General features: G+C 42.9%; 1 protein-coding gene across 5 annotated transcripts in view; it reads left to right on the top strand.

Annotated features, from left to right (window-relative positions):
- LOC147019694 (uncharacterized) overlaps nt 1-15,649 on the top strand; it is a 46,794-nt gene that overhangs the window by 23,294 nt on the left and 7,851 nt on the right. For 2 of the 5 annotated variants that reach the window (XM_085894344.1, XM_085894341.1), the window contains one exon: nt 8,465-8,587. The exons of 1 other annotated variant lie outside the window; for it this stretch is intronic. In XM_085894344.1, the coding sequence (XP_085750470.1) occupies nt 8,465-8,587 (123 nt within the window). Of the gene's footprint in view, nt 1-8,464; nt 8,588-10,564; nt 10,702-15,649 lie in introns of those variants that run through there. 2 more of the 5 variants (XM_085894345.1, XM_085894342.1) reach the window with 2 other exon arrangements.

Genomic DNA, 15,649 nt, shown 5'->3' with positions numbered 1-15,649 from the left:
CCAGAATGAGCCAACGAGAAGCTGCAGACAAGTTGGAAATTAACCAGCCGATCCTATGCAAGATTCTGAAAGATCGAGAGGCCATTCTGAAAGGTCAAGTGGATTCGTCTTCTTCTCAGAAACGCAAGCGAAGCGGCAACGCACCTGATGTCGAATCAGCAATGGTCAAGTGGATTCAAACTTCTAGAGAAAAGGAAGCACCGCTTTCTGGACCTCTGATGTGGGAGAAAGCGGCTCAGTTCGCGGAAAAGTTCAACAACAAGAAGTTCAGTGCGACAAACGTCTGGATTGACCGGTTCAAGAAAAGACATGGAATCGTCCACAAGAAACTTCACGGAGAGGCAGCGGCGGCTGACGTAGGAGGGAAACAACAATGGCTGGACCACGTGTTTCCGGATCTCGTAGAAGGCTTCACGGCTGATGAGATCTGGAATGCTGACGAAACCGGGTTGTATTTTCGGGCCTTACCAGACGGAACGTTCCTCTTCAAGGGAGATCAGCACTGCGGTGGGAAAAGGCCAAAGGAAAGAATCACGGTGCTTTTTTGCTGCTCGATGACTGGTGCTAAGCGTCCTCCTTTCGGTATTGGTAAAAGCAAGAATCCACGGTGTTTCAAAGGCCTCAAAACAATTCCAGTTCGCTACAGAGCCAATTCCTCCGCATGGATGACAGGTTTCCTCTTCACTGAATGGCTCGATGAGTGGAATCGCGAGCTTCGGCGTCATGACCAGAAAGCGTTGCTTCTCATCGACAACTGTCCGGCACATCCCCAATCACTTCAACTGTCGAACATTACTGTGGCATTTCTCCCGCCAAACACAACCTCTGTTCTTCAACCGTTGGATAAGGGAATTATCCGTTCATTCAAAGCTCATTACCGCCTTGCCATGCTACGAAAAGTGCTCACTGAGATTGATAACGAGGATGGAGCAATGACAGCGAGTGACTTGGCGAAAAAGATAACGATCCTCGACGCTATGCTGTTATATAGCGTCGATGCTACGCTATATGAAAGGGTCGAGAGCAATGACGACGACGAGTTAGCCAACCCTCTTCAAATGGATCCCGACCAATGGCAGGACTTCGTCAACATGGACGCCACTCTCCAAACCAAAGACGATGATGTCACAGACGAAGCCATCGTTTCGGCAGTCCAACGCGAAATGGGAATTGCTACTGACGCAGACTATGACGCCGACACTAAAGTGGAGGAAGAGGAGGAAGAGGAGATCTCTGTCCCGACCATCAAGGAAATGATGTCTGCAGCTAAGACGATCAGGCTTGGTTTGCTATCACATGGGTTCAGTGACATGGCCTTCCTGCGCAAACTTGACAAGGAGGTCACTGCCATTGCCACAGACTCGTTAAAGCAGGCAACAATCGACAATTTTTTTCATTACAGAGTGGGCTCATCGACAAACCTATGTTTTGTTTTGAAAAGTACATATGTACTGTACGTGTAATTGTTTTATTTTCAGTAGTAAGTTACATTGTTTTGAGCAAGTGTGTCATATAAATCAAACTAAATGCTGAGTATTTGTCTCCGTATGTGCACTCGACATTTGATCAGCTTGATACTCCACAACTCTGGTGAACTCGGATATTAGAATCACCCGCTTATTAGAATCAAATTTGTCCGGCCCAAAGTGATTCTATTAAGCGGGTCCCACTGTAGTTCAATCTCCCATTGGCCCCAAACTGCAAGTCCCTTCATTGGTTAGTCCAGCAATTTCGGAAAACCATCGGTGTGTGTGTAACGAAGCAAAAATCATCACCAACTGACCACCAATGAAAACGTGCGGTATATTCGCTGTAGGCCGTAGGGTGATTGAAAGTCCCCTAAGTAACTTGCATCCTCTGTCGATGGAGGCAGGTGTGTCAAGAACAAAAGTCTGGTGGACTTAAGCACGTTTCCATACACGTTGTTCCATCGTGATTAACGGCTATTTGTCAAGGAAAAACGTCGAATCTTCGGTGAGAGTTGTTTTTTGAGTCGATGGAGATTGAGCAATGTCCATTCTTGATGTATTTTGAGTCGATGGTGGGTGAGCAATGTCTGTTCTTGATGTGTTGTGAGAAATATCAACAGACAGAAAATGAGATTTGGGGAAATTTTACACCTGCTTGAGATCGGCGAAATGCTGCTTTATCCCCAGGTGTTTTCTCGTGCACCATCTCCAAACATGAACTGAAAGGGCAATTCTTGTTAATGTCACTTGGAAATGCTACAGACGTTATTCTTTGTGAAAGATACCAATGATTTCAACAGGATGGGGCACACCGACACATCGACAGTTATCACACGTGCGGTTTACGGTTGGCGACGCAGAGGCGCAGAGGCGCGGGTTGGCCGTTACTACTGCTTTTGAGAGAGATCTAAAAGCCGAGAAAGGACAATAACACTGATGGAGAGCACCTGAGATTATCAGACAGAGTCGCTGAGTGTGTCGAAGCTGTGAACATTTATTTCCACACAGCAACGAGGACTTTGAGGGGAGTACCGGTTATGCTGAATTGCATCAAAGACCTCCTGATAACTCTGCTTCTGGACTCCTGCACAGCTTGCCTCCGAGTTTGAAATCGACCTCTCGGCATTGTTTGTACTGTATTCTTGTCGAATGCATGAACGGGCCTTAATGAATGGGAGCGGAAGACCAAGAAAGAACCCGAAGAAGTAAAGGGCAACGATGGAGTCATTAGGAGGAAAACCTGGATAGGATTCGGGTTTCAGCCGCTACTCCACAACCCTCAGGAGGAGGAAGAGGGGAAGAGAGAAATAAGTGTGGAAGTAACAAAGAACAAGGATATCAGGAAGAACCCGGATAGATAGATTTCAGCAGTTACTCCCCAGGCTCAAACGCAGCAACATGTACAAGCTACCAGAAGTCCATCAGTGGGGAAGCACAGTCCATACAGCTTCAGGATGTGGAACAAACATGATGAAATGGAAGACAAAGAAGGAACCCGAAGAAGTGAAGAGAAAAGATGGAGTCATCAGGAGGAACCTGGACAGGATTCGGGTTTTAGCCGTGACTGTACTACCTTCAAACCCATCCAGGTGCAGCAAAGTGATCCTAACAGAATTCACTTCTCCATGGAGAGATTGATAACAAAATAGTTGTTTTGTCATACTACTTATTGCTTCATGAAATCCTTCTGCTGTGCCACTTAATTGTTATTAAATTGATTCTTCCTGGTGTCGGAGTTGGATTCTGCTCATTGTGGTGGTCTCATTTGATCTAATATGGTGACTTTGGGATCGTTAGACGAGCTTTCTCAATCCGCCTCAGAGTGCTCGTGATGTGCGGTTGCTTGGCCAGATTAGAAAGGTCGTGAGTGCTGATTGGCACATCACTCGGTTGAATACACGGTCCCAATGAGTGTTGTAACGTAACAAATAGGTCCGGGACCTTGTTCGGGGCTGTGGACTTAGTTGGCGGTTATGGTCGTTTTGACACGACCCGCGGAACTCGAACTAGGCTCCCATACCGGTCCCGCAGCTGTTACAATATTGTTACGTTTGGGGGGGGGGGTATGCATTCAAAGGGTAATTAGGATGTTTAATTAGGTATGCCATGCTGTTCGAGTTTACCAGGATCTCGATGTAATAAGTAGCAATTCAGTGGTGATAAGTTGTCTAGTAAATGTTCATTTCTTCAAGGGGGGAAATGATAATTGTCACGTAATTAGATAGGGACACGGGATAGGGTAAGTGTGTCTGCGTAAACCCCTTTTTGGTATTCTCTGGAGACTGGCCATGACGTCACAGGACAGAGCAGCGGATGGCTCCGCCCCGTGATCACGATTGGCGGAAGGCGATGGCGGTGGGCCAATAAACGGCTCGATTGAAGTGACGAGGACAGGAGGATAAAAAAGGTTTTGTTCGGGGTCGAAAAGGAAGAGGAAGAAGATTACAACAAAAAGATCGTGTTTTTTTTGGTTGGGAGGCTGTTGCGCGGGGAGCGTCCTTGTTGTTGTGCTGAGTCGATCGTGTTCTTGATCGTGTCTTGGAGCCTTGCTGAGCCTCGTGCCTCACCTTGGTTGGCTCTGGGGTTCTGCTGACTCGGAGTACGGGGTCGAACGGCGGGCGGACCTGCCTCCCTCTCCTGCTCGCAACTTGGCGCCAGAACTGGTTCCCTGGTGGCTGTGAGCAGACTTGGGCCAAGACCAGGAGGTCGACAGCACCACGGTTTCTCCTGCCCCTCTGACGAGAGCAAGGCCAGCTCGTCCGACGCCGATCCAGGGACAGTTGCGTCCACACCACGGTCCAGCCTGACCACCAGAAATAGCTACGTTGTGTGTGTGTGTGTGTGTGTGTGTGTGTGTGTGTGTGTGTGTGTGTGTGTGTGTGTGTGTGTGTGTGTGTGTGTGTGTGTGTGTGTGTGCTTGGCGCCTTAGAGGGATTGAGAACTGTATATTCATTGGAATTGTCTGTGTTTTTCCCCACGCCCGATCCCACACCATCCCGTCGAATCTCCCCGGATCCCTCTTCTTGCCGAGTCTTGTTATTTCTGGTAATAATTAGAAAAACAAATAAACATCATCAACTCAGTGAAAAGTGACTCGTGCCACCTTCCTCGTCCCGTTTGCGGTAGAGCGATTAGAACCGCCATGTTTGGGTTATAAATAAATAAACCGCCTCCATCGTTTCGGCTCATTCTACGTTGGTGGGACTGTTCAAGTCCCGTGGACGTCACAATATATTGGATGACCTCCATTCCCAAATCGGTGGCTTGCTCCTTCCAAGCCCTTTTTCTGCATGCTTTGACAAAAGGACTCCCCTGTCCACCAATGTGCCCTGACTTTGATCGGTGTGATACCTTCCTCTAGGAGTTTCCTTAAGAAGCCGCTCCACAAGATGTCCCTCCAGACTGTAGATTTTTTTTTGAAAACGGAGATCTAAAGATGTATACGCTGTATTCGCCAGGACACTTTGGGGACAAGCGATGGACAACAGATGCTCAATCGGAATGGTCATGATATTGAACACTATTCTTCCATGAAACAAAACTTGGGACTTTCCCCTGTTTTGTGATACAACTTTTATTTATCAATAGTTTATTATTAATGAAGGTTTAAAACCATATTGTTTAATTCGGAAATCCCTGCGGGAGAGGCATGATGCACAGGTTTGAAGGAGTAGTACTAGAATCTACCTTAAATGGATGAAGTGTCTGTGTGCGTGTGTTTTTGTGGAGTGCCACTGGAGCTTTCTGATGTAAAGTGAGATACACCAAAATTATCGTCATGATTTCCTGAGTTGATTACGCTAATTGACTACAAAGAACCCCGGAGAATTCAAATGTTTTAAACGCACGCCACGTTGAGTTGTATAGAGCAGCTTAATGGGTCCATAGCATGGCATTCAAATAACAAAATAAAGAACAAAAAGAATGATATCATTGTAAAAAAAAATCTTATATTAACAACAATAACAATAGTGGTATCATATGCCACTAATAATAATGAATGTATTATCCCCACCCTGGCCCAAGCACATCTGGGCTTGGTGAAAGGCAAGCCAATGCTACAAGGCCATGACGGCCACTCAATGGACCAATGGACCCACTCGTTGAATAAAAGTCTGGTTAGGTTGTTTTCGGGTGGGTTAAAGAAAGAAACACCTTGTTATGTGAAGAATATCGCGACGCTAACAGTCACCCGTTGTAAAATCGATGGGGGTGGCTGGCGAAAGGCAGCGGGGAGTTTTATTTTGGTTAACCGCGCGTCCATGCAAAGTGTACGGAAGACCCCTCCACGTTGATTTTGCGTATTATTATACAGATTTTATAGTTTGGCCTTGCATTCCCTGATGACCATATCACCACTAGCTCTTCCTTTCACAAAAGTGATTATTATTATTATTATTATTATTTTTTTGTCCCAGACCCCTTTGATAAGGTCAGACATGAGGAACATTAAAAGGAGCTCCGTCCGACCAACTGATCATCCGTCCATGTACTCTTTTGTACGCGATATTTCAAAAATCATTGAACATTTTGCTTTCCCATTGCAGATACCGATTCTTGATGATGTTATCTCAAACCGATGAGATCACTGCTGTATTCTGGCTGAATTCTGTTGCCATGGCAACCATCTGGGTAATTTGGCTTCTGCACGCGATATTTCAAAAATCGTTCAACTTTCATAAGACGCAGATCTACTCCTCATACTGCCCAAAAGGTGGGGGACATAGAGCATCAGCTCCTTGTTATCCCCCGCCAACCAACGAAGTTGGCGGGGGATATCGAAATCAGGGGTGCAAATTAACATTTTTATCCACCGGCCAGCAAGGCCGGTGACTAGAAAAAGTTACCGGCCCAGCAGAATTTCTACCGGCCCGATAAAAATAAAGACAAAAGTCACAAATTTGATATCAAACACTTTTAATATACTCACATGAGTGAGTTTGATGGGTGAGGTTGGTTGGATGAGTGAGTTTGATGGGTGAGGTTGGTTGGATGAGTGAGTTTGATGGGTGAGGTTGGTTGGATGAGTGAGTTTAATGGAGGAGGTTTGCAGAATGAGTGAGTTTGATGGAGGTTGGGTGGATGAGTTACATGAATGGATGAGTGGGGTGGGGGTGGGGGATGATGCAGGGAGGAGAAGGTTGTGGGTGATGCGGGGGACCTTTTGTGTGGGTGATGGGGGGCAGGGGGTTGTGTGTAGTGCTGGGGGGGGCATTTTTGTGGGTGATGGGGTGGTTGTGGCTGATGGATGATGGGGTGGAGGGGGGGGGGTTGTGGGTGATGGACGATGGTGGGGGTACTACTCGTCCACCCAACATCACGTATAAACTCACTCGTCCACCTAACCTCACCCATCAAACTCACTCATTCACCCAACCTCACCCATCAAACTCACTCATTAACCCAACCTCACCCATCAAACTCACTCATTCATCTAACCTCATTCATCTAACTCACTCATTAACCCAAAAGCCTCATCAAACTCACTCATTCACCTAACCTCACCCATGAAACTCACTCATTCACCCAAATTCACTCATTTAACCAACCTGGGCATGAGAAAATGCATCCAAACCGTCCAATCTCGTGCAATCACGCGTGATTTGGAACGAGATGAAAACAGACAAAATGGCCGCCACAGAATTACCGGTGATTTTTACGGATTTCTGCAGACAAAAACAGTAGTTCTAGTAGAGAGGCTAGTACAAATTGTACAAAATAACAGGAATCACCGGTGATTCGCCAGCCAGGCAGGTAAGGCAGTATTGTTTACCCGCCCAGCACAAAAGTTCAGCGCCATTGGCGACCGGGCGGCCGTTAATTTGCACCCCTGGAAATGAGTTCCGTCCGTCCGTCACATTTCGTTTCCAGAGCTTAACTACAAATCCCCTCAAGATATTTTTACGAAATTTGGTACACATCAATTAAGTGGTGAACTGGTGCCTTTTGATATTTAGAGATTTCCCCCAAAAAAATTTCTGTCACTTTCCATTGAAACAAGTTGGGTATTAAGAAATAATTGAGGTTAACCTTTGTTTCCAGAGCATAGTTGCAAAACTATTGACTATTTCTTTATGAAATTTGGTACACGCATCAAGAATAAATTGAACTGGTGCCTTTTTCTACTTGTCCTCATTTACTATGGCGGGGGATATCGAAGACTTTGTCAACGGATGCTAGTTATCCCCCGCCAACCAACGAAGTTGGCGGGGGATATAGAAATGGGTTCCGTCCGTCCGTCCGTCACATTTCGTTTCTGGAGCTTAACTACAAATCCCCTGAAGATATCTTTACGAATTTTGGTACACATATCAAGCAAGTGGTGAACTCGTGCCTTTTGATGTTTACAGATTAAAATATATATATATATATATATATATATATATATATATATATATATATATATATTACTCTGGCGGGGGATATCAAAGACTTTGTCTTCAACGGATGCTAGTTATATTTGTATTGGGTATTTAGCTTTTACATTGGAAAAGCATTTACGTGGTGATAAATTATAAGTAATTTAAGAGGGATTGACAGAGTAGATATGTATTTTCACTTTTAGATTTGTGAGGAACACACGTGAAAAAACCCGTCTCTGTCTGTCTGTCTGTCTGTCTGTCTGTCCTATTGCCATTGTGGAGCGGGAAAGTTTACAGTATTGTTGGTGTGTGTGGATATGATGCATGCTCAAGAGGCAGGATGGATTGGTTTTGTTGTTTTTTTTTTACATCTCCTTTCCTTGTAATTATATTCACTGGTTGCTCACTTGTAGAAATCCTGATGAAACCCACCCCTCAATATAAACTTCATGACTTTGTGTCAGGTACCTTTTGTTAGTTAATTGTAAAACCATGGGTTATTCTTTTGGATGGGAGTTTGAGTTCAAGTGGTGGATTGTCCTTGAGCATGGGACAGTCTAATCTTCTTCGTGATACCCATCAGAAAGTAGGTATTGCTACTAAACTATACATTCCTTTGTTTTTCTCCAACAGAGGGATCTGACACGTGTGTCGATAAAACAAACAGAGACGTTGCCTGGCAAATGACAGACCAAGAACCTCAACAAGAAGACCAACGTAAGGATGCAGAGATATTTATTACCTCCACCACCGAAGGTGAAAGAGGTTATGTTTTCACCCCTTTTCTTGTCTGTCTGTTTGTCTGTGTTCAGGATATTTCAAAAAGTTGCGGACGGATCTGGATGAAATTTTGTGGACAGGTTGGGTGTTTGACAAGGATAAACTGATTAGATTTTGGTGAAGATCTGAATCCGAATCAGGATACGAGAATTATTTAATTTCTAAAGTCATTCTTCACCATTTAGAGATGGGGCCAAAACGATATATGGCATAATGCTTTATAAATGTATTTGGCCAGATATGTTCTCATGGATCAGGCATTACATGGCGGAGGTATGCATGCTACAGAGTGCCCTTCTAGTTGTTGATGTGTCGACCATTGCTTGAGCATGTTTGTTCATTTTTTTACATTGTGTGGGCCAACTCAAACTAAGATGATGTGCATCATAAATTGACCTGAAACAGAGTTTGAAACATGATGTTAGGAGATGGAAAATGTGATCATGGTAAAAATTGCATGCTCCTACTCTATCCTGGCTCATGTACAATGGCCTGCAAAAGTATTCACCCCCCCTCCAAAGTTTTTCACATTTTGATGCCACCTGAGATTTACTTGACGATGCTTTCAAATCAAAGTTAACATATGGTGTCTTCACAAACTACTTCAATGTGATAAAACTAAAAAATGCAGATAAAATGTGAATAAGTTAGATTAACAGAGAAAAGAAGATGATTCTCAGTTGTATAAGTATTCAAACACTTTGCTTAATTAACGCCTAAATCGCTTCAGGAGCAAATTATTTGTTTGAAAGGTTACAAAATATGTGTCATAGTGTTCACCTGTTTGTAATCGGTGGTTTCACTGAGACATTAAGCTCCTCCACCGACTCAGGAGTTTTAAGGTGCAATTCACTTGATCAACCAACAAGACAAACATGAACACCAAGGAGCTTTCCAAAGAAGTCAGACATAAAGTGATGGAGAAGCACCCTTCAGGAGAGGGTTATAAGAACATTTCAAAGTCCCTCATTATCCCTTTGAGTACAGTGAAATCTATCATTAAGAAGGGGAAAACGTATCGTACCACCCAGACTCTACCCAGATCAGGTCGACCATCCAAACTCAGCAGCCGGGCAAGCAGGAAACTGGTTTGGGATGTCACTGTAAATCCAACAATGATTTTGAAAGATCTGCAACGTTCTATGTCCGAGATGGGGGTCAGTATTCATCAATCAACAATATCCCGTTCCCTTCACGAAGCTGGCCTCTATGGACAGGTGGCAAGAGAGAGGCCATTACTGAAAAGACGCATCTAATAGCTCATGTGGAGTTTGCAAAAAAGCATCTTAATGATACTACAGGCATGTGGAGAAAAGTTTTGTGGTCAGATGAGACAAAAATTGAACTTTTTGGTCTCAATTCAAAGCATTAAGTCTGCCGCAAGCCTAACACTGCACATCACCCTGTCGACACCATCCTTATTATCAAGCACGGTGGTGGCAGCATCATGTTAGGGGGCTACAATTCGTCAGCAGGAACTGGCACGCTTTTTCAGGATCGGAGGGACAATGGATTGTGAAAAGTACAGGAGAATCCTTGATGAAAACCTGCTTGAGTCGGCCATGAATCTGAAGCTGGGTAGGCGATTCACATTTCAGCAGGACAATGATCCGAAGCATCAAGCTAAAGCCACACTGGAGTTCCTGAATAAGAAGAAAATAAATATCCTTGAGTGCCCCAGTCAAAGTCCTGACTTGAACCAAATTGAATATTCATGGTGAGATTTGAAGATTGCAGTCCATCGACGATCTCCATTAAACTTGGCAGAACTAGAACAATTTTCACATGAACGGGTAAAGATGTCACCATCTCGCTGTACAAAGCTGGTGGAGATCTACCCCAAAAAAGACTCATAGCAGTAATTGCTGCAAAAGGTTCTTCCACCAAGTACTGACCTAAGGTACTGAATACTTTTACAACCAGTGAATTTTGATTTGTACTTCTTGTTTACAGGTTTTGCTGACATATGTCTGGTGTTTGCTTAATGGTTAGGGTGGTGGGCTTGGGATCCTAGGATCCTGAGCTCAAATTCCCCTTGGCTGTTGAATTAATACCAGGTGGGGTTGACTCTGCCTGTCATCCTTCCGAGGTCGGCAAAATGAGTGCCAGCAAGCTGGTATCCTGTGTCGGAGTGGCGACCCATCCAGGATTGTGCCCAATAGCGAAGGAGACTGCTTCGGCAACACCAATGCTCTGCACAGAGTTTGGTCCCAATGGATGGATGGATTCCTGACATGTAACCTCCTTCAACTATAAGTGTCTAGTTTGATCTCTTCAGTTATAAATAAATAAAAGTTCATTTGGAAAAAATCATTTTTGCTCATTCGTAATTCATCTAATTGTGGCGTGATTGGTGGCGGGTGAATACTTTTGTAGGCCACTGTACATGGTGTTTTTTTTTCATTTCTTTTTTGGTTGACAGCTTTTCTGGAAGTCGGTTAAACGTAGGCCACATTGACATCGCACAAACCTCCAGCAAAATTCTGGCATCTTTCAATCAATTTGCTTGCATTGCTTTGACGTGATTGGTAGCCAAAACCAATTCCGGCATTGCATACAATTGCAATGCATTGGGGCAATTCTGGTATTTCATCGCTGCTATTTTTGGTGTGAAAATGGCCATTGTGAGATTTCAAAATAAGAAAGTAACTGACACCTATCAGTGCTCAACTTAGTCTATGCCACTGTGATTTCATGAAAATTTCATATCGATTTTTGCCACAGTGTTTAAATTTAGTCTTTCGGGCTCACACATTCTAAAAACAAGAAGGGCACTCGGTAGAGCGCATACCTCCGCCATGCAATGCCTGATCCACGAGAACATATCTGCCCCAATACATTTTTGAAATATCATGCTATATACAGTACTATATCGTTTTTTGGCCCAATCTCTCAACGGTGAAGAATCACTTTAAAAAATAAATAATTCTCGTATCCAGATCTGGATTCAGGCCTTCACCAAAACCGAATCAATTCCTCCTTGTCACACACCAAACATGTCCACCAAGTTTCATCCAAATCCATCCACAACCTTTTGAGATAGCATGCTATATATTAGTTTAACCCGATCTCCCAATGATGAAGAATCACTTAAAAAATTCTAGTAGTCGGATCCGGATCTTCACCAAAATCTAATCAGTTGGTCCTTGTCACACACCCAACCGGTCGACAAAATTTCATCCGGATCCGTCCACAACTTTTTGAGATATCCTGTACACAAAAAAACAAACAAACAGACAAGCCGGTAGGCGACGAGGGATTCGCTAGGATCGAAGCGCTGGATACGATGCTTTTCATTCTGACCGATCCACCGACGAAGATTCAGTGCCAAGACGTGTTGGTTCACATACAATTGTTCCTCTGCCTGGCAAGATTTTTCCTATTGTGTATTTTGCCAACTGACACTCCTCATAAAAAATGACGGTAAATAGACACCCTATTTTTGAAGGACCACCATTTCAAAAATAATCGGTTTGCTGGTTTGTGTTGTGGAGCCTCGCGTTGCAGACACACACACACACACACACACACACACACACACACACACACACACACACACACACACACACACACACACACACACACACACACACACACACACACACACACACACACACACACACACACACACACACACACACACACACACACACACACACACACACGGAAAACCTGATAAACTTCTCTCAATGCTCTTGTTTGACCACACCTCCTGAGCCACACAATATTTTTCCTATGCCACTCCCACTTTAAATAATAAATAATTGGAGGTGGTGTGTGGATCGTGGAATCGTTTTTGGTAAATAAATAATTGGAGGTGGTGTGTGGGTGAGGAATCGTTTTCGGTAAATAAATAAATAATTGAAGGTGGTGTGTGGATCGTGGAGTCGTTTACGGAAAATAAATAAATAATTGGAGGTGGAGTGTGGGTCGTGGGATCATTTTCAGTCAATAAATAAATAATTGGAGGTGGTGTGTGGATCGTGGAATCGTTTACGGAAAATAAATAAATAATTGGAGGTGGAGTGTGGGTCGTGGAATCGTTTTCAATAAATAAATAATTGGAGGTGGTGTGTGGATCGTGGAATCGTTTTCAGTAAATAAATAAATAATTGAAGGTGATGTGTGGGTCGTGGAATCGTTTTCGATAAATAAATAATTGAAGGTGGTGTGTGGGTCGTGGAATTGTTTTCAGTAAATAAATACTAAATAATTGGAGGTGGTGTGTGGGTCGTGGAATCGTTTTCAGTGAATAAATAAATTAATAATTGAAGGTGGTGTGTGGGTCGTGGAATTGTTTTCAGTAAATAAATACTAAATAATTGGAGGTGGTGTGTGGGTCGTGGAATCGTTTTCGGTAAATAAATAAATAATTGGAGGTGGTGTGTGGGTCGTGGAATCGTCTTCAGTGAATAAATAAATAAATAATTGAAGGTGGTGTGTGGGGCGTGGAATTGTTTTCAGTAAATAAATACTAAATAACTGGAGGCGCAGTGTGGATCGTGGAATTGTTTTCGGTAAATAAATAAATAATTGAAGGTGGTGTGTGGGTCGTGGAATCGTTTTCCGTAAATAAATAATAATTCAAGGTGGTGTGTGGGTCGTGGAATCGTTTTCGATAAATAAATAATTGAAGGTGGTGTGTGGGTCGTGGAATTGTTTTCAGTAAATAAATACTAAATAATTGGAGGTGGTGTGTGGGTCGTGGAATCGTTTTCAGTGAATAAATAAATAATTGAAGGTGGTGTGCAGGTCGTCGAATCGTTTTCAGTAAATAACTAAATAATTGGAGGTGGTGTGTGGGTCGTGGAATCGTTTTCGGTAAATAAATAAATAATTGGAGGTGGAATGTGAGTCGTGGAATCGTTTTTGGTAAAAAAATAAATAATTGGAGGTGGTGTGTGGATCGTGGAATCGTTTACGGAAAATAAATAAATAATTGTAGGTGGTGTGTGGGTCGTGGAATCGTTTTCAGTAAATAAATAAATAATTGAAGGTGATGTGTGGGTCGTGGAATCGTTTTCGATAAATAAATAATTGAAGGTGGTGTGTGGGTCGTGGAATTGTTTTCAGTAAATAAATACTAAATAATTGGAGGTGGTGTGTGGGTCGTGGAATCGTTTTCAGTGAATAAATAAATAAATAATTGAAGGTGGTGTGTGGGTCGTGGAATTGTTTTCAGTAAATAAATACTAAATAATTGGAGGTGGTGTGTGGGTCGTGGAATCGTTTTCGGTAAATAAATAAATAATTGGAGGTGGTGTGTGGGTCGTGGAATCGTTTTCAGTGAATAAATAAATAATTGGAGGTGGTGTGTGGATTGTGGAATTGTTTTCAGTAAATAAATAAATAATTGAAGGTGGTGTGTGGGTCGTGGAATAGTTTTCCGTAAATAAATAATTGAAGGTGGTGTGTGGGTCGTGGAATCGTTTTCGATAAATAAATAATTGAAGGTGGTGTGTGGGTCGTGGAATTGTTTTCAGTAAATAAATACTAAATAATTGGAGGTGGTGTGTGGGTCGTGGAATCGTTTTCAGTAAATAAATAAATAATTGAATGTGGTGTGTGGATCGTGGAATTGTTTTCGGTAAATAAATAAATAATTGAGGGTGGTGTGTGGGTCGTGGAATTGTTTTTGGTAAATAAATAAATAATTGGAGGTGGTGTGTGGGTCGTGGAATCGTTTTCAGTAAATAAATAAATAAATAATTGAATGTGGTGTGTGGATCGTGGAATTGTTTTTGGTAAATAAATAAATAATTGGAGGTGGTGTGTGGGTCGTGGAATCGTTTTCAGTAAATAAATAAACATATTATTAGAAATCCACAAAGACAGAAATGCCGGTGATTCCATTTATTTTAGATCCTTTTCACTTTGGTCAATAACGTTTGGATCGAGGAGAGGTCGAAGGTGGAACGACGGTGTAGTTCCTTACAAACACTGTATACACACCTTAAATGACGGCAAATAGACACCCGATTTTTGAAGGACTACCATTTGAAAAATGAAACCTCAATCAAAAATCGGCTCGAGTAAAATTTTCTAAATATCTCGAAGTGTTTAATTCCGAAGTCTCGTTTCTCTTCATTCAAAACTGAAGGACAAGTATTGAAAATACTGTACGCGGTTTTTCGGCCGCTGTGCAGCAACGGGTGGTTGCTAGGCAACGAAATTCAAACGCGCAAATTCCCAGACCATATGGCACCTGTTGGCAAAGATTCATCGAAATCGGTTCGCTGGTTCGTGCTGTGGAGCCTCGCGTTGCACACGCACACGCACACGCACACGCACACGCACACGCACACGCACACACACACACACCCGGAAAACCCGACAATAAGGGATATCTCAGATATAGTGAATCCAACAGAGAGGGGTGAAAACAAAACCACCTTCACCTTCGGTGGCGGAGGTAAAAATGTTTGGCGTTTTTTTTCCGATGCCATCTTGGATTCATGGCAGCTATTTTGTATTTTTTAGACAAACATTAAATAACTGTTTGTTTTGGGTCATTACAGAGTCACTTAAACCGATAAAATTGAGTGTTTATTGTTGTCAAATTAATGTATTTTACCCCTTGTGATGTAAAGTATTATTTTGTTGCATAAATCTGCTTATTTTTATTTACAATTTAAAAACGAATTTCAGAATGTGGAAATAGAACCATCTGAAAGGCAGCCAGGGAAGTGGAGGGAAGGAGAGACACAAGTGTCTTTGGCAAACTGAATGGTGCACTTGACAACTTGTCAAGCTCCTGCAAGACTCCGATTAACGTTGGAGCAGTACAGGATAAACTGATATCCAAGATCACCGAACTTGATCTCCACAAACTCAGAGACATTTAATTTCAAAAACATCAAATATCCCATGTACAGTGGGCCAGGATGTACATTGCAGCAAGAGTCACGCACCTGCAACAATTCCTTCGGAGCACATGTCGGCGCTTATGGGATATGCATCTTGCTTCGCTTGAGGAGATGTGTGCATCTGTTTTTGTTTTTTTTGCATACAACCCATTTGAATACTCGGTGCATATCC

The sequence above is a fragment of the Eptatretus burgeri genome, chromosome 9, assembly GCF_056783735.1.
Source record: "Eptatretus burgeri isolate ZD-2024b chromosome 9, Ebu_testis_v1, whole genome shotgun sequence".
NCBI lineage: Eukaryota > Metazoa > Chordata > Myxini > Myxiniformes > Myxinidae > Eptatretus > Eptatretus burgeri.
The sequence above is the reverse complement of the archived record's forward strand: the minus strand, read 5'-3'. Positions and strand labels throughout refer to the sequence as shown.